Source organism: Caloenas nicobarica, chromosome 22, assembly GCF_036013445.1.
Source record: "Caloenas nicobarica isolate bCalNic1 chromosome 22, bCalNic1.hap1, whole genome shotgun sequence".
Classification (NCBI taxonomy): Eukaryota; Metazoa; Chordata; class Aves; order Columbiformes; family Columbidae; genus Caloenas; species Caloenas nicobarica.
In genome coordinates, this window is record NC_088266.1 from 5347866 (window position 1) to 5366760 (window position 18895).

An 18895-nucleotide genomic window follows, 5' to 3' on the forward strand; every position below is an offset into this window, starting at 1 on the left:
AACATTCTGATGGCTTTTAAAGGATCGCAGAGAATTGTGCCTAAAGATTTTATAATACCTTTTTTACCCTTTATGAAAGCTTTTCTACCTCTTGCAAAGCGGCTTTCCCTCCCTGCTTATGTACTTTGGACACTGCAGCTCTGCATCAGCGCTAAAATGTGGGAATTGTTTTAGGCTTCAGTATTCTGGCTTGAAATAGCAGGGGAGAAGAGGAGCCTTGGTGGCTTGTAGCCATTCTGGCGGTGGCCCTGGCCCCCCCTGGCAGCCCCCCGGCCCTGTCCTATTCTCAGCTGTCCTCCCAGCCATTCTGGGGCATCTGGAGGCACCGTTGGGTACGAGGAAGGTGGAGCTGGTGCCATCTGCCCTGGAGCACCAGCCACCTGCGCCCGCTCGGGGAAACGCGGCGCTGAACCTTGGCAGGGGCTCCCCTGGTAACGAAGCACCCTGCTCCCTCCGCGCTGCTAATTGGGGGCTGCCCGAGGAGGTGTCAGGGATGGGGTGGGAGGTTTGGATCCGAAGCGGTGTCGTTACACCTGGTGCAATGGGCAGGAGGCGCTGGGTGCTGATGGATGCCGGCAGCTCTGGGCTCAGACCGCAGTAAGGAGCTCTGCAACCCTGATTCTCACTCTTCCCAGCCAGGTTTCAGCTGTCAGCAAGGTTGTGAACCCAGGCAGGTCGTTGCTCTCGCCTCGATCTCTTCTAAAAGCCTTCCGTGCTTTTGCAAGAGGCTGCTGAGGGAGAGGAGATGCTTTGTCCACCCGTGGAGTCATGCTGACTCTGTGTGGCAGGAAGCACGTTATCATTAATTACTTGTAGCAACACCTTTTGCTTTTCCCCTCCTCTCCAGCAAGTGCACTTTTTAATTCTTCTTATTATTGTTGTTATTTATTATCCTGTTTCTGCTCCAGTGCTGCTAAGAGACACGGAGAGGCTTGGCTGGCATTCAGCACGGTTACAATAAGCCCAAGCCCTCCCTTTTGTTCTGCACGGCTCGCTCGAGTGCTGTGCAGACACCTCACTTGAGCTGTTTCTCTCCCTCATCTTCAGCGGCTCCGGAGGTTTGGGAAAGGTCAGCTCCTCGCTGTCGCTTTTTTCCGCTCCAGACAAGTGCTGCTCTCATTGTTTGCCAGATGCCTTGCTGTGCCTCGGCTCTGCAGCCTTAGGATGATTTAACTAGAGCTGAGCTTTGCTTTAGATCCAGCCTGCTCTCTGACCTCGCTGCTCAGCCCGGCCATGTGCTTTGTAGGCAATTTGGAAGCAAAGTCTTGAGCAAGCGCTGAGAGATCCCACATCGGCAACCAGGGAACTGGCACAATCAGCGACAAAGCCATTGAGGTGTGACAGATGGGTGGCAGGGGACCGAAGGCAAAAGTGTTGTTGGTACATGAGCTGAATGGGAAGGAAATGTACCCAAAAATAGCAACAAGCATCTTAGGATGGGGGTTTTGAAGTGCTTGGTGCTGCCTTGAATTTGATCTCACTGCAAAGTTTGGGTGGGACCAGACCCGAGTCGGCCTTGAAGCCTTCACCTTGGATGTGTGAAGCTCCTGCTCAGTGCACGGATGCAAAAGACGAGAATAGAAGAGCTCAAGAGGGCGAGAGCTGTCCCTGTCCTTCCCTTCGGTGGGGCTGATCCCCAAAGTGGCTCCATCGCTGCCTCCCCTGTGACTGGCAGCAGATGATGCACTTACACAGTTATATTCCTGCTCCCCAGACCTGCTCCTTGGGAACGGTTTGAATCGTCGCTTGTCTTGCATTTCACATTCCTCACTTGCGCACCTCCCTGGCATCCTCTAATCTCAGAGCTCAACAGGCTCATCTGCATTAAAAGAAAAAAAAGGAAAGAGAGAAAGAGCAGGAGAGACTATCCAGAGCGCTTCATAAAAATGATGAATTGCTTTTAGATATTGGGCAGGAGAGAAAGAGAGTTCTTTTTTATTTGGTGATATTAGTCTCTTAGTGGCTCATTGTTGCTGTGCATATGAGCTCCAAATCTCACGGCAGTCAAAGGCAAATGCCCGGGAATTGAAGTGTAAATGAGTCGCTGTCGAGCGCTTTATTTTGCCTTTTATGATGTCTCTGTCATTATGTAGGTCAGGCTCCGTGTATAACGTGTGCTGTGTGGGTGGGAGAGCACGGGGCGGTCAGGTGTGCATGGTGGGCGGGGGCGGGAGGTGCTCAGGGGCAGGTGCAGGGACTGCACTTGGTGCAGCAGGTGGGCATGCAGGGTGGGGCAGCAGGTGTGCATGCAGGGTGGGGCAGGCAGGGTGGGGCAGCAGGTGTGCATGCAGGGTGGGGCATGCAGGGTGCTGCAGCAGCTGTGCATGCAGGGTGGGGCATGCAGGGTGGGGCAGCAGGTGTGCATGCAGGGTGGGGCATGCAGGGTGCTGCAGCAGCTGTGCATGCAGGGTGGGGCATGCAGGGTGGGGCAGCAGGTGTGCATGCAGGGTGGGGCATGCAGGGTGCTGCAGCAGCTGTGCATGCAGGGTGGGGCATGCAGGGCGGGGCAGCAGGTGTGCATGCAGGGTGGGGCATGCAGGGTGCTGTAGCAGGTGTGCATGCAGGGTGGGGCATGCAGGGCGGGGCAGCAGGTGTGCATGCAGGGTGGGGCATGCAGGGCGGGGCAGCAGGTGTGCATGCAGGGTGGGGCATGCAGGGTGCTGCAGCAGCTGTGCATGCAGGGTGGGGCATGCAGGGCGGGGCAGCAGGTGTGCATGCAGGGTTGGGCATGCAGGGTGCTGCAGCAGCTGTGCATGCAGGGTGGGGCATGCAGGGTGCTGCAGCAGGTGTGCATGCAGGGTGGGGCAGGCAGGGTGGGGCAGCAGGTTTGCATGCAGGGCGGGGCATGCAGGGTGCTGCAGCAGGTGTGCATGTAGGGTGGGGCATACAGGGTGGGGCAGCAGGTTTGCATGCAGGGCGGGGCATGCAGGGTGCTGCAGCAGGTGTGCATGCAGGGTGGGGCAGGCAGGGTGGGGCAGCAGGTTTGCATGCAGGGCGGGGCATGCAGGGTGCTGCAGCAGGTGTGCATGTAGGGTGGGGCATACAGGGTGGGGCAGCAGGTTTGCATGCAGGGCGGGGCATGCAGGGTGCTGCAGCAGGTGTGCATGCAGGGTGGGGCAGGCAGGGTGGGGCAGCAGGTGTGCTTGCAGTGCGGTGCATGCAGGGCAGTGCCTGTAGCTGTGCATGCAGGGCCGGGCAGCAGGTTTGCATGCAGGGTGTCCCAGCAGCTGTGCATGCAGGGTGCTGCAGCAGCTGGGCATGCAGGGCTGGGCAGCAGGTGTGCATGCAGGGCAGTGGCTGTGCTTGCAGTGCTTGCAGGGCAGTGCAGCAGCTGTGCAGTGCGCTCCTGTGTAATTGTGCACACGTACCTGCCCAGTGGTGCGTGCTGTGAGCGTCGGGCTGTGCCCGTGGCTCACTGCACAGAAAGCTCTGGCATCTGGTGCTCTCGCTGCCTCACCTGCAGACCGCTCAGTCTGGGGACACCCGTCCTCCCTTCCTTCTTCAACCGAAGAATTTCATTTCCTACCACATTAGCAATTCAGATGCTGAACTGGTCCGTGCTGGCTGCTCTGATTAGTGGATGTGATAAAGAGGTTTATGCATCTCTCTTAGAGAGATGCCAGCCACGTGATTCAGCTGCTTTGCATAAACGGCAATGAATAAAGCAGCGTGTGCACACAGGGTGATCTGTCCCACACTGGGACAGGTGAGGATGTTTTCTTCTCCATTCCTGGACTTTCCTTCACCTTGCTGGTTATGAGAAAACATGTTATGTTGTGGAGGACTTGCAGAGGCTTGAGCAGAGGGGCCCTGGGCAGAGCAAGTGCTTTATAGAACTGTGGGGATGCTGCTCCGTGTCTGTGGCGGGGCTGGAGGCTCGCGAGCTGGTCCTTGACCTCCCAGTTTCAGCTGCCAGCAGGAATATTTATTTGCTTTCTACAACTACCTGAAAGGAGGTTGTAGCATGGAGGGTGTTGGTCTCTTCTCCCAAGTAACAAGCAACAGGATGAGAGGAAAACAGCCTCAAGTTGCGCCAGGGGAGGCTGAGGTTGGATCTGGGGAACAATTTCTTCCCCAAAGGGCTGTGGGGCATTGGAACGGGCTGCCCAGGGCAGTGCTGGAGTCACCAGCCCTGGAGGGGCTGGACAGACGGAGATGAGGTTCTCAGGACATGGGGCAGTGCCAGGGGTGGGTAATGACTGGACTTGATGATCTTGAGGGGCTTTTCCAACCCAAATGATTCTATGGGCTGCACCCCTCCTGTTTGCAGAGGGGCACCCACAGCTCACCCATCTCTCCGTGTCTGTGCCCGCAGCCTGCCGAGGGATGCTGTGCGGGTTCGGGGCGGTGTGCGAGAGAAGCTCCACCGACCCTTCCCAGGCCTCCTGCGTCTGCAAGAAGACAGCGTGTCCCATCGTGGTGGCTCCCGTCTGTGGCTCCGATTATTCCACCTACAGCAACGAGTGTGAGCTGGAGAAGGCCCAGTGCAACCAACAGAGACGGATCAAAGTCATCAGCAAGGGACCGTGTGGTGAGTGGTGACACCCTGGCCCAGGTTCCCAGAGAGGTGGTGGCTGAACCATCCCTGGAGACATCCCCGGCCAGGCTGGACGGGGCTCTGAGCAACCTGAGCTGGTGCAGATGTCCCTGCTCATGGCAGGGGGGGCGCTGGGGGAGCTGGGGAGCTCCCTTCAACCCAAACTATTCTATGACTCGATGATCTTGACGGTCTCTTCCAACCAAAGTGATTCTCTGATCTCACTGCCAGAGCGGGTCACATCTGCCACGGCTAGAAGGTGGATTTGGGGGGACCAGGCGTATGCAGAGGCTGGTGGGCTCATGAAAGCCCTTCCCCAGCTTGGCATTCACCAGCTGTGAGCGAGGAGCTGTGTAAATGAGACCCCAGTCTCCTCATCTCAGAGTAAATTAACTTGACCTTTCTCTCCTGCGGCGCTCTGGCTGGCAATAAATCTGCACCCGGCAACTCCTGCTGGGGCTCTTGTCAGAGGGGAGAGAGCACTGAGTGATTTATCTAAAATAATAATCATAAAGAAGTAACAAATAAAAGATAAAAAAGGAGAAAAAAAAAAGCTGGCAAATAAATTTTGGCTCTTCCCCATCAGCGAGGAAATTGCTGCTTGAGCTCTTCCTCTAATTATGGTTTGCAGGAGGTGTCTTGAAGACTTGTTTTGCACGTTTGCTGGAGCTAGAGGCTTTTGGGGAGCGTGTGCAGGGCTGGGGGGTTTGGAAAAGGACAGGCTGTGCCTGGAGGGCCAGCTGGGGACTGAGCTCCCTTCCCCTTGTCCCGGGGTTTGGGGCTGATCATCCAGCCCCCACAGACATCGGGGCGGGTGAGATCGCTGCTCCATGGCGCTGGGGTACGGACATCCATTGCCATCGTAGGATTTAACAGGGCTGTTGTGATAGAATCAGGGGTGGTGGTTTTAAACTAAAGGAGGGGGGATTCAGGCTGGATGTGAGGAAGGAATTTTTGCCCCAGAGGGTGGTGAGAGCCTGGCCCAGGTTGGCCAGAGAGGTGGTGGCTGAACCATCCCTGGAGACATCCCAGGCCAGGCTGGACGGGGCTCTGAGCAACCGGAGCTGGTGCAGATGTCCCTGCCCATGGCAGGGGGGGCACTGGGGGAGCCGGGAAGGTTTCTCCAACCCAAACTGTTCTATGATTCTATGATCACCTACATTTTTGGGCACTCAGAGGGACTGGGGCTGTCTGGGTCGATATCACGGTGCGTCGGGCTTATTTATCCCCTAAGAAGATCAAGAAGCAGAGGGTGTCACAGGAGCCGATGTGTTCACCCCTCTGCCACATCCCCTCCTCTCCCCAGGCTCCAAGGACCCCTGTGCCGAGGTCACCTGCAGCTTTGGCAGCACCTGCGTCCGCTCCACCGATGGTCAGTCGGCCAAGTGCGTCTGCCCGGCGTCCTGCAGCGGCGTTCCCGAGAGCACGGTGTGCGGCAGCGACGGCCGGGACTACCGCAGCCAGTGCGACCTCAACAAGCACGCCTGCGACAAGCAGGAGAACGTTTTCAAGAAGTTCGACGGCGCCTGTGGTGAGTCCCCCGGGGGATGTTGCTTTAAACATGTTTCCTCCCGCGTTGGGAATAGCGAGGGCAGACCAGCGGGAAACGGCAAGGGTTGCGGGGAAGAACTTGCTCGCACGCCAAAAACACAAGCTGGGCAGAAAAAGGTCAGTCTGTGAGTGACGACCTTTGAAATTCAGAGCAAGCCAGTGCTTTCCCCCATGGCATTTGGCTCTGGGCATTTCTCCTTGGAACCCACTGACCTGAAAAAGCAGTTGCAACATCTGTGCAACCACCTCCTGCCGTTTCCCCCGGCTGGAGTTTCCCCGGCTGCAGTTTTATTTTTTTTTTTGGCAAGAATCCCCCTGCCGGCGTCCCCGGGCTGGTGGCAGGCAGCAACTTCTAATTAAAGGAGCCCGACAGGCACAGATCCCAGAGTGCAAACACAGTCCTGCTGCTCTGAGGATGTCCTCCTCTTTGGCTTAATGATGGCTGGGGATACTTGTAATTAAAAGCAACTGTATTCATTAGGAAAAGCATGAGATCAGCCAGGACATGTGCCAGCACGGTGTTTGTCCCCGGGGAGGGTGTTTGGGCAGGCTGCAAACCTGGGGGAGCTTTAATTGCGCTTTCACTGCTCAGTCCCAAGTAGGGCGAGATGGGCGCGAGGGTGAGGCGTGAAATGTCACGCTGGGTGCTCCTGGTTTCTGGGGCAGAGAGGAGGCTTTGAGCTCCTGATTTTAGCTGGGCGTCAGCAGAAATGCAGGCGGTCTGGGTTGAGCAGCTGAGCTGTTGAACCTGGAAATACTGGAAGGCGTTTGGAGTCTGTTGGATGTGCTGTGAGGCTTTGAGGATGTGCTGCAAGGTGTGAGGATGAGCGGTGCAGGCAGAGCACGTCTCGAATATCCTCATCGGGGTTGTGAAGCGTTGGAACAGGCTGCCCAGGGCAGTGGTGGAGCCGCCATCCCTGGAGGGGTTGAACAGATGCCTAAGACGAGCTTTGAAGGTCCCTTCCAACCTGAATTATTCTATGAAGTGATGAGCACACGTCGGGTGCTACTGGGACAGGTCCAAGGCTCCTGGGGCTGGCTGGGAGGAGGAGGAGGAGGACAGGACACATCTTTTGTGACTCTCCGCACCGTCTCCCTTCGCAGACCCGTGTAAAGGCGTCCTCAACGACATGAATCGCGTTTGCCGGGTGAACCCCCGCACCCGGAGGGCAGACCTGCTCCCCCGCCCCGAGAACTGTCCCCCAAAGCGAGAGCCGGTGTGCGGTGACGACGGGGTGACTTACGACAACGAGTGCGTGATGGGGCGCTCGGGGGCCATCCGGGGACTGGAGATCCAGAAGGTGCGTTCAGGGCAGTGCCAGCACCAGGGTAAGTACCTCCCTGCTTCCTGGGGAGCAGGAAAATTCAGTTTCCTGACCTCCCCTGCTGCTCCGTGCCGTGCTTTTGGCAATGAGAGTGTAACCCCCGGTCCCCACGGTGGGTGCGAGCGGTGCTCTCCTCTCTCCTCCCAGACAAATGTAGGGATGAGTGCAAGTTCAATGCCATCTGCCTGAACCGCCGCGGCACCGCTCGCTGCTCCTGCGACCGCATCGCCTGCGACGGCTCCTACCGGCCGGTCTGCGCCCGCGACAGCCGCACCTACAGCAACGACTGCGAGCGCCAGAAAGCCGAGTGCCACCAGAAAGCCGCCATCCCAGTAAAGCACAGCGGACCCTGTGGTAAGCGCTGGTGCCGCTGGGACGCTGGTACCCCCGCGAGGACACTGGTACCCCCACACCTCCCACTTCCCAGCCCCAGCAGCCACTTTAAGCCCAGCCTGTGTCAGTCCCTTCCGTGCTGGCGGTGACATGGGGACACTGCAGGTAAGTTGTGGCTGGGTGCCACCATCTGAGCAAGCCACAGGCTCTCTCCAGCCCTGAATATCTGCTCCTCCCTGTTTTTTTTTTTCCTTCCAGCGGTCCTTGTGTGTATATGTCTGTGCGTGTCTTCCTCCTTGGTCTTGTCTTTGTCTGATGTGCTCAATAACACAGTGAAGAATCATTCCTGTTTAAACCATACCCAAGCGTGACATCCGGCTGGGTTCTCTCATTCACCGCCGCAGCCACGTGCACATTCACCCCACGCGGTTCCCGTGCAGCCCACACCATCCATTTCTGCTCCCAGGGTAGTGCCAGTCCCCGGCTCCTTCCATGCTCCCCCCATGCCCGCCCGCTTCTCTCGGCTCCAGGTTCTCTCCGTCAGGATCTCTGCCCAGCGCTCCCACTCTCCGGAGGTCTCGCCGTGGCTTTGTCTCGTCTCCGGGAGAAGCTTTTGACCTTTCCGATGGATGCTTTTTTTCAGGCTGATACGATAGGATGGGGCTTTGGGTCCCCATGATGTTGGGAATGTCCAATTTTAAAATTACTGCACGGAAAAATGGAGGCGGTTAAACACTGGATTGATCTGTATGAGTTGGAAGGACTGCTCATTTCGGCTCGAATTGGTTTTTACTAGATCTAGGACTGTTCCCTATTATTTTAAGCTGATGTTTGATAAGGTATCAGATGTATCAAACCTTCTGAATTACTTGGAATTTAAGCCCCATGCTGTGGGTTTGTTTTGTTGGCTTTGTGCTCCTGCAGTAGGTTTTTCATGCTGCCAGGTCCAGCTGTTTGAAAACCGTTTGTCAGGCTCCCAAAATCGCACTCGACATAATCACAGCTGTTATTTTATTTTTAATTGTCTGTTTCACTGTGTTGCTGGTGGTTGAACGATGAGAAGTCAGTTCCCCGAGTGCTCCCTACAGGGAGGACAGCAGAGGCACTTTTGTCCTCTGTCACCCGGTGCCCCCGGGAGCTGGTGCTGGATGGCAACCAGCAAACCCTGCCCGGCACCTGGGGGAGGTAAATCAAAACTGGGGCTCTGTCTGCCAAAGCCCAGGATTTTAAAGTCCATGGCAGCTCCAGATCACCCTGCAGCAAGCCAGCACGGGGGGTCAGCAAGCCTTTGGCCTCCCCATCAGCTTAGGAAAGCATCTTCTCTCTGAGCTCAGTGCTGCCCTTTGGGAAGAAAGCGTGTCCTCCGTGTCACCAGTTCGGACTCCGTGTGAGCTGGAAAACGGATTTAGAAGTGGGGACAGGGCGGTGGTGATGTGTGCCCAGCCTGCGTGTCGAGGCAGAACTTCTCTGTCTGCAGGCAGGACCCAGAGCAGGGAGCGCGGAGGGTTCGCCGACGCTTCTGCTGTGGGGATGCGGGAGACGGTGAGAGCTGGGGAAGGGAAGGAGATGAAGCAGAAGCTGTTAGCGTGTTCGCAGTGATTTGATCTCTCACGCGTACCTGTCTAATGAACTCTGAGCTCCGCTGCTGGCTTTTCCAGCAGCAAGGCAAAGGAGGCAAAGCCAAACAAAACAGTCCAGGCCTTGTTTATAATCTTTCTCTACTTTGACACTGTGATGGGGCAGCGGAGAAAGAAGGATGGGGTGAGAGCGATGTGGCCAGGAGGTGGAGGGAAGGTGTCTGGAGTTGCATCTGTCTTTTCCTCCCTGCTTCTCTCTGTTCTCTTTCTCCCTCCGCTGTCTCTCTTGCTCTCTCTTTCCTTTTTCGTCTGTGTCTTGTGTTTTACAGCGTTGCCTGTTTGGAGGAAGGAATTGTGTCCTCGCAGCACCCTTCTGCTCCCTACCTGGACATCTCTGCTAGGAGGTCGGCTTTCTCCTCTTCTCCGTGGCCAGCGCCAGCCCTGGCCTCTCCTCACTGCTCCCCCTCCTCTCGTTTTGCTTGAGAGCCCCCCGGGATGAAGGCATTGCCCTGGTTTTGCTCCCATCCCAAACAATTCCCGCTGGAATGGAAATGCCTTGCGGTGCAGTGGGGTCTGGTCTGATGCTTGCTGTGGCAGTTGAGGGTGGGAGCAGAGGTGGGTGCTGTGACCCCCCCCCGGCTCCTTCGCGAGCCCCCCTTGGGCTGACCCATCGCTCCGGACTGCTCCCGGTTGATCTCACCTCTCCTTTTGCTCCCAACTAACCCCGTTTTCTTCCCCACCTCCTCCTTCCCAGAGACTTCTGCCTGCCTGGGATTGTCATGCTTGTCCCTTTGCTCTCTGTAATGTGCGTCACGCTTGTCTGTGCAATTCCCGGGGGCAGGGGCTCTGCAGGGATTGCAGCTCCCTCCACGTGTCCAGCAAAGCGCCCTCTGCGCCTTTTGGAAGCACTGCGCAGCTGTCTGTGCTCAGATGTGGTTCTTCCCGAGGAATAATTCCCTATATCCCCGTGGAGCTGGTGTCAGAGCCCACTGCATGTTGTGGGTGCAGGTGGATGGGGTGGGATGTGTCACAGAGCAGCTCCAGAGCCTCTTCCCCATGGGCATCCCCAGGCGAGGCTTGTGGGAGAGCTCCATGTCCCCAGGGCTGGGTTAGGATTCAGGCGAGGGATCATGCCCTCGAATCAGGGCGCGGAATGAGCATTTTGCTTGCTCTGTGCCTTGGTTTCCCTGCCTACAAGATGAAGAAGGGCCCGGAATCAAGGCAGGTCTTGATTGCAGCGCAGCCTAAGGTCCTCGTTGTATCCACCTGTGCGAAAATTGGTGCCAAAACCTCCCTGCCCTCTCCATCACTGCTCCCCAAGACAAGAGCATGATTTTGGGTTTCAGATGAACAAATTGGATTTGCTTTGTGCCTGGCCATCGCATCCTTACTGCCTGTGTGCAGCAGAAGTGCTTTCCCCATGCCAGCATGTGTCTCCTTGTGTTTGAGGGACATGATTATGGTAAAGATGCTTTGGGTTTTTTTAGGTGACGTGCAGGCGGGAGATGCGAGCAGCATCGCAGAGCTGAGCACAGCAGGGAGCAGCTCCTGGTCCTTAGGAGCTGCTTATAAACTCTTGAGCTGCAGGGACGTTGAGGACAGAGGTGAAACGGCTGGGTCGAAGTACCAGCCGTGGGCCTGAACTGCCCCCCTCTTCCTTTGCAGACCCTCGGCTCTAAGTTTCAACTTGGCAGGTGCTTCCCAAAGAGCTGAATCCAAAATTCAGCCTTGCTATGGGCCGTTTTCTCCCTGGTTGACAGCATGCAGCCGGACTCCTCAGAGCTCAGACCTCGCTCTTGCTCTGCAGATAGGGCCACCTCGGTCCTGGCAGGGCAGGAAGATGGACCAGTTGCCCCAGTTAATTCCCCGTGCCGCGCCAGCAAGCTCCGGAGTGCTTTGTCTTTCCCACCGCACTCAGCTCTGTGCCTGCCTCGCCGTTCGGTGTTGTCTGCCTGTTGCATCCATCTCGCTTTGGCCGCGTTATCTGTTCCCCACCTCCGTGTTGTCATGTGTCCTCATCGGCGTTCCGCACGGGTTAAATCCGTGTCCTTTCCGTGCCCCAGGTCCCCAGGGCTTTTGTCTGGAGTCACAAGAAGGGGTCGCTTTGGGGGTCTCTCCCCAGCAGCACGGCCACTCTTGCCTGGGCTTCTGGGTGGTGGGGGACCTTGCTGGAGGGAGCAGCGGGCTGGGGACCGGCTGGGACTTGCAGGGCTGTTCTAGGACACGCAGCCTTTTCTCTTTGCCGTCACCATCACGGTTGGCTGCTCCCCTCGTCACTGTGGGGCATCTTGCAGGGAAGGTGCCACCTGCTCGGCTGACGTTGATTTAGCAGCTCCAGTTTGTGAGCAGAGGGGCCTCTCAGCCTGCAGCCCGTGCTGGGGACATTCCCTGTCCCCGGGGAGCTGCAGGGCTCTGCTCTTGGAGCCAGATGTCCGAGGATGGGGACAAAGCAAGGGTACCAGGTCTCTTCATCCTGCCGCGCAGCAGCTCGCTGGCTTTTCTCAACCAGCTTGCAAGAGGAGGGGAGGGGAGCAGGAGCAAGACCAGCTGTGTGGTGAAGCCAAATGAGGTGTCCTCTCCAGCCAGGTTTTAGGATGAGCTGTTCAGGGGACTGTGATTCTGAGGATGTGGCCCCCAGTGAAGGGAACTATCCCCGTGTGGGCTTTTTGGTTCAGCAGCTGGTGCCGGGTGCTGCGTGACGATGCGGCGAGTGTCCTGGAGGCACCGAGTGTCCTGGAGGCACCGAGTGTCCTGGAGGCACCGAGTGTCCTGGAGACACCGAGTGTCCTGGAGGCACCCAGACCCACGCTGAGGTTCTTTTCTGCTGCCTCCTGCCCGATGCCATGGAGCTGCTCATTCAGACCTGACCTCCCAGCCAGGCTGGTGGCACCACCGCTGCCCAGGAACAAATGGCTCAGCCTGTGTGTCCTGCTTCAGCACATGGCACTTGTTCTTGCTGCTGGGGAGACCCAGGGTTTGGTGCAAAAACCCATGGGGGTGATGCCACTTCTGGCCAGAATGTAGCTGGGATGGAGGAGACGAGGCAGGAGGCTTGGTGGTGGAGTGCAGGGAGAAGACCTCGTGCCTGCTGCCCGTCCCCAACCTCTGCCACGCATGGGGCCGATGCTGAGCCGGGCATGCCGGGGCGGCATGGAGGGGGCAGGGGCCAAGGCCAGGAGCTCTGGGTGCATTTGCCGTGGCGAGGAGGATGCAGGCGTGGGGCCGAGGCTGGGGATGCCGGCATGCATCGCTGTGCACCGTGCCCTGGGCAAGCGTTGGGCTGAGCCCGGTGCCTCTTCTCTCCTGTCCCCTCTGCAGACCTGGGCACCCCCAGCCCGTGCCTGAGCGTGGAGTGCACTTTCGGGGCCACCTGCGTGGTGAAGAACCAGGAGGCCGTGTGCGAGTGCCAGCAGGTCTGCCAGGGCCGCTACGACCCCGTCTGCGGCACCGACAACCGCACCTACGGCAACCCCTGCGAGCTGGACTCCATGGCTTGTGTCCTCAAGAGAGAGGTCAAGGTCAAGCACAAGGGGCCCTGCGGTAAGAGCGCATCGTGGCGGGTCCCTCCTCTTCCTCGTGTTAGGGAATAGAATGTCTGAAACAAAAAAAAAAAGCCCTTGATGTGTTGGAGCGAGTTGAGAGAAAGGAACGGAGCTGGGGAGGGGGCTGGAGCACGAGTGTGATGGGGAGCAGCTGTTATTTCTCCCATGTAACAAGTGATAGGACAGGAAGAAATGGCCTCCAGTTGCACCAGGGGAGGTTGAGGTTGGATCTGGGGAACAATTTCTTCCCCAAAGGGCTGTGGGGCATTGGAACAGGCTGCCCAGGGCAGTGCTGGAGTCACCATCCCTGGAGGGGTTTAAAAGACGCAGAGATGAGGTTCTTAGGGACACAGTGACAGTGTTGGGTTAATGGCTGGACTCACGCATGGCTGCAGGATTTGTGCTGTAGATAGAAACCTCCCAGCCAACCGTCTGCACAAACCAAGCAGGGGGTTGTTGCATCTTCCCTCCCCCATGCAAAGGCAGCAGCTGCCGTGTGAAAGAGAAAAAAAAAAAAAAAAATCATCTTTGAGCCAAATTCTTCATGAATTGAATGGCAGGGAAGGGAAGAGAGGTGTTTGAAGGAGAAAATGAAGCCGTGAATCTCTAAATACCCAGAGATCAGGAGGTGTGCTGGCTGGAGCCCGGTCTCTCCTGCCCCGAGTGAGAGCTCCTTTGCAAGTGAGTTATTGCAAAGATAAATGTCTCTGTCCTGAGCCTGTGTGCCTGTGTTTGCAGCAGGCTGAGCATCCCGCTGGGGAGTCGGTGCCGTGTTACATGAATATGTGCGTCCAGCACTACTGTCACCTACTGTCACCCTGATGAACCAGGATAAGACAGGATATCCCCTTCCCGGCCGACCACTCCTGCCGTGTGTGAATCCTGCCGCCTCTCCCCGGGGAGCCGGGATGCTGCGCTCCTCCTCCACGGCCGGGGCTGATTTATCGCTCCTCGTAGTTCTCAGCCCCGTGCTCTCTCCCGCCTCCTATTTAGCCATAACGACATGCAGCTCTGGTGACATTTCATCATGGTTACTCCCGGCCCTGACAGCTTTTACGAGTAGTTATTGAGTTATTGCCTTTCTGCCTCCTCCTGCATCCCTTGGCTCATCCCTTGCTCTGCGCCCTGGTGTCCCCAGGGGCTCAACCTGCGGGAGAAGGTCGCAGTGGGTTTTATTTATCATAGAATCACAGAACGGTTTGGGTTGAAGGGACCTTCCCAGCTCCCCCAGCGCCCCCCTGCCATGAGCAGGGACATCTGCACCAGCTCGGGTTGCTCAGAGCCCCGTCCAGCCTGGCCTGGGATGTCTCCAGGGAATTTCGGACGCTTCATCAGACAGTGATGCTCGCACGACCTGCTGTTTTAATCTACCGGTTTCGTCCTTTCTCTGCGCAGACCGTTGCGGCAAGTGCCAGTTCGGGGCCATCTGCGAGGCAGAGACGGGAAGGTGCGTGTGTCCCACCGAGTGCGTCCCCTCCTCCCAGCCCGTCTGCGGCACCGACGGCAACACGTACGGCAGCGAGTGCGAGCTCCATGTCCGGGCATGCACGCAGCAAACCAACATCTTGGTGGCTGCCCAAGGAGACTGCAGTGAGTCTGGCAAGGTCCCCTTCTTCCCTCGTGTCACTCCCGCTGGTTGCGTTTCGGAGACAGGATGCAAACAAATTGGGTGAATGTCCATTGAGGCAAGCAAAGAAATTGGGTTAAAAACAGAACTGAAAGCATTGAGGGTTTATTTGATCGCGCAGTTCATCTCAGTAGCTTTCCCTTCGCTCCATCCCCTGGGGTTAATTTGTCTTCGCTCCATCCCCTGGGGTTAATTTGTCTTCGCTCATGTGTGTCCTCCCCACTCCCCAGCACAGGGAACTGTCTGTGCTAATTTCTTAATGAATTAAAAGCCCTGCCTCGGTTCTTCATTAGGACAAATGCTTCAGTAAAAGCAGTGCTTTGGAGCCTCATAAAACCTGTGCAGCTGGGTCTGGGTTGTCGGGCGCTGGAACAGGCTGCCCAGGGCAGTGCTGGAGTCACCGTCCCTGGAGGGGTTGGACAGACGGACATGAGGTTCTCAGGGACATGGGGACAGTGCCGGGGTGGGTTAACGGTTGGACTCGATGATCTTGAGGTGCTTTTCAACCACGAGGATTCTGTGATCCTATGAACTCACCGCGGTTCCTCCCCCTGTGCCCAGAGTCCTGCGGCAGCACCGTCTGCTCGTTCGGCAGCCGCTGCGTGGCCGGGCAGTGCGTGTGTCCCCGCTGCGAGCGACAGCCCCTCGCTCGCGTCTGCGGCAGCGACGGCCTCACCTACGACAACCCGTGCGAGCTGCAGGTGGCCTCGTGCCAGCAGAAGAAGAGCATCGAGGTGGCCAGGACGGGGCCCTGCGAGGACGGTAGGTTGTCACCGTTCCTCCGACCGCGCGGGAAGGACGCGGGCTTGGCTGTGCCTGGCTTGGCCGGGCTGAGAACTAAGAACCTGCTGAGTTCTCCCACTGTAGGGGGAAAGCTGTGGGTTAACACTGGCTGAATCCAAGCGGAGGAGGACTTGGCGGTGACCTGGCGAGCTGAGGTTCTCTGGCTCGTCGCACATGTAGTTTAGCTGGGAAGGATGCGAGTGCTATGGCAGAGCTGAGGGAGAGGGGAACACGTAACATAGTGTTTGATCACAGCCTTCCTTGGGGAATTTCAGGTTGGTGTCCCTCTGGGAAAAGATCTTAAATAATTCTCTGTGTAATGCCAAATCCCAGCCTTTGATCACTCAATAAAAAGGGCCAGGTTTTCCTTCTCCCCCCTTCCCCTTTAAGAAGCCTTTGAAATCAGCCACATCTCTCTCTTACTGAGCATCTGAGCTCATCATACTGAGCTCTGAGCATCTTATGGAGAGGCAGCCAGGCTAGGGACAGAGTTTAGAGATTGTTGAGAACATCTGCCTAACTGAACTTCAGATTAAACCCAAACCGCATCCCTTCCTCTGCTCTGGTTTCCATGTTTATGGTAGCAGCAGCAGTCTCCCTGCTGCTCTGGGCTTGGGAGGGCGGGTGAAGGGGAAGGACTGGGATCAAAGCCTGGAGTTAAGCTGTTCCTTGTCTTGTGACAGCGGTGGGACAATCCGCGTTCTCCAAGGGAGAGGCATCTTCTCTGTGCTCCAGGCTTAAGCATCCCAATGTACAGGGTGTTTCAAAAAGATGGACCCAATTTTAAAGCAGTAGATTTCACGATGGCAACATGCTACGATTACACAAAAATTTACAAATGGTTTAAAGAATTATCAAGTTCTAGGAACCTTTTAATAAATGCTCTGTGTTCCCTCTACCTGCTGTATGGACAACATCTAGATAGTTGAATTGGTCCCAAATGCCTCTTAAATTGTCTTTATCCACTGAGGTCACAGCTGCTGTGATTGTGGTTTTGAGGGCATTTGATTAGTTGCTAATGGTGGCACAAAAACATGGTCTTTGACGTATACCCACAAGAAAAAGGCCGCAGGGTCTAATGTCTGGGGATCTTGGGGATCCATCTCTTTGAAACACCCTGCATGTGGGCCCAGGATTCCGGGGTTGCCTGTGCTGAAGAGGTTAAATCTGCTGGGGTTTGGACGGGTCTGTGCAGCGGTGGGCTGCATCCCATGTCCGGGACACAGCCTTGGGTCACGGAGAGGGCTTTGTCCCCATCCCCTTTGCTTCCCCCAAATTGTGCCCCGCTGGATTTTGACCCCCTTTCTCGCCACCGTCCCTCCTTCTCCAGAGTGCGGCTCGGGGGGCTCGGGCTCTGGCGACGGGAGCGAGTGCGAGCAGGACCGGTGCCGGCAGTACGGCGGCTGGTGGGACGAGGATGCAGAGGACGACCGCTGCGTCTGCGACTTCACCTGCCTGGCAGTGCCACGCAACCCGGTGAGGATGCTGAGCTGTTCTGGGCTCCTTGCATCCCTCTTCGCCCTGGGGACCTTCCCGCATGCTTCCAGGGTTTGCCACGGGTAGGGAACCTGCGTCCTTTGCCTGGGGCTGCTCTGAGCCCTTCCCCTCCCTGTCCTGGCAGGTGTGTGGCTCCGATGGTGTCACCTACACCAACGAGTGTGAGCTGAAGAAGACGCGCTGTGAAAAACGCCAGGATCTCTATGTCACTAGCCAAGGAGCCTGCCGCGGTGAGTCCCCCCGGCTGGCACAAGCCGTGTGCTGGTGTCATGGTCCCCAGGCCGGTTGCCTGCAGCAGCACATGTCCTTTCCCTGGGGCTAAGCACGAAAATGCTCCCCAAGGACACGGCAGAGTCTGTTGGCTTGCTCATCCCCGCTGTATCATAGATGAGGTTCTCAGGGACATGGGTTAGCGACAGCGTTGGGTTAATGGTTGGACTCGATGATCTTGAGGGTCTCTTCCAACCAAAGTGATTCTGTGATTCTGTTCTATGATTCCCGTTTTATGCCCCGCGCTTTCCCTGACTGAGGATAGGACATCGCTTCATCACCTCTTCCCAGCATCTCTGCAAGGACCGCATGGTTTTGCAGGGACACTGCTGGCTGCTCGATCCATACGTTGGCAACATTGCTCTGTGACACAAAGACAACCTGTCCCTCTCTGCCTTCCTCTGCAGCCCTCGCCACCACTCCACCGCCCCTCCTGGTTGTGCACTGCAGCCAGACCATCTACGGATGCTGCCCAGACAACGTGACCTTGGCGCTTGGAGTGGGTGCAGCCGGATGCCCAAGTGAGTGAATATTGTGTCCCCACCTGAGGGACCTTCAAGGATGACCTCCCAGGCTCAAAAAGCCTCTTTTTATCCCCAGCTCCAGGCTCACAGCATGCACATGTGGAGATGTGCATGTGTGTTTTGCCTTCTATTTCTACTAGTGATGATTTTGTCCTTTCACAAGCCCCAGGTCAACTCCTAGGTCTAAGTCAGTCCCTCTGAAATGCGGGAGGACAGCGTGGTGGCCCAGAACTTGCTGCTGAGTCCATGCTGGATGCCCCAGAAGGTGCTCTAGGCCCAGACCATGCCCTCTGTGCCTTCAACCTGTTATTAGAGGCTTTCTACCAGCCTGAGTGACAAAAATATTACTGTTTCCTTGCACTGCAGACTGAGGTGGAACAGACCTTTCGGGTTCCCCTCGGGACCTTCTCCAGGTCTGGTGACGAGTGGGTGAATGCATGGTGCAGGAAACTGAGCTGGCAAAGGTTTCATTAATATTTATTAAATAATGATGAGAGGCAGCGCTTTAGCAGAAAGCACGTTTTGAAAGCCTCAGCTGTTGAAGAGTTTGCTAATGCCTGTGGCCGCCCGTTGGGGAACCACATCACCCCATGAAGACACGATTCACGCCGTGCTTGGGCTTGGCTTGGTGAGGATGTGGTGGTGTTTAATGTGCTGTGTCTTTTAAAAAGCAGCAGCATTCAGAGAATGTCCAGAGGTCTCCAGGCAGGGGTGGTGTGTGCTGGGCCAGAGGAGCCAGGGTGACACCACGGAGGGGACAAGCACTTTGCTTGCTGTGTCTCTGATGGAAATCCCATCCCCTTGCCCTCCGATCCATGGCCACAGCTTCCCAACTGACTGGGATCCAGTGTCCCACCAGTTTCGGTCCTACCCGTGTCCCTGTGTTGGCAGCAAGCATCCATCTGGAGGTCACTAATGCTTACCCAGCAGTTCGAAGCCCCTGGGGCAGGTTTTTCCATCGCTGCCTGCCCTGGCCATGCCATTTCCCTGCCCCTGGCAGGCTGGGGATGTCCACATGCACCCAACTTGCTGCTCTGAGGTCTCGCTTTCTCTCCAGCTCTGCCCCATGTCCCCTTTCTCCTGCTCCCTGAGGATAAAGGGAGCATCTTCCTATCTTTGCATCATTTCCCTCCATCAATTTCCTAATTAATGAATTAATAATAAGCTTCTAATAGCTTCCTCCCCCTTTGATGTTAATGAGAGGAGAGCTCTTGATGACAGCAAAGCCAAGCGGGTTAATCCCTGGAGGTTCAGCTCCCCCTTGTAGCTGGGCAGAGGAGGAGAGTTGAGAGCAGCTGCTGGAACCTCCTCCTGCCCAGCACGAAGCCA

At 56.7% G+C, this 18895-nt stretch overlaps 1 protein-coding gene across 2 annotated transcripts in view; it reads left to right on the top strand.

The window, feature by feature from the left end:
• AGRN (agrin) overlaps positions 1-18895 on the top strand; it is a 96914-nt gene that overhangs the window by 53521 nt on the left and 24498 nt on the right. For both annotated transcript variants that reach the window (XM_065650034.1, XM_065650035.1), the window contains 10 exons: positions 4316-4531; positions 5844-6068; positions 7193-7417; positions 7561-7767; positions 12642-12863; positions 14261-14455; positions 15054-15254; positions 16606-16751; positions 16897-17002; positions 17450-17563. In XM_065650034.1, coding sequence (XP_065506106.1) covers positions 4316-4531; positions 5844-6068; positions 7193-7417; positions 7561-7767; positions 12642-12863; positions 14261-14455; positions 15054-15254; positions 16606-16751; positions 16897-17002; positions 17450-17563 — 1857 coding nt within the window. The remainder of the gene's footprint in view (positions 1-4315; positions 4532-5843; positions 6069-7192; positions 7418-7560; positions 7768-12641; positions 12864-14260; positions 14456-15053; positions 15255-16605; positions 16752-16896; positions 17003-17449; positions 17564-18895) is intronic.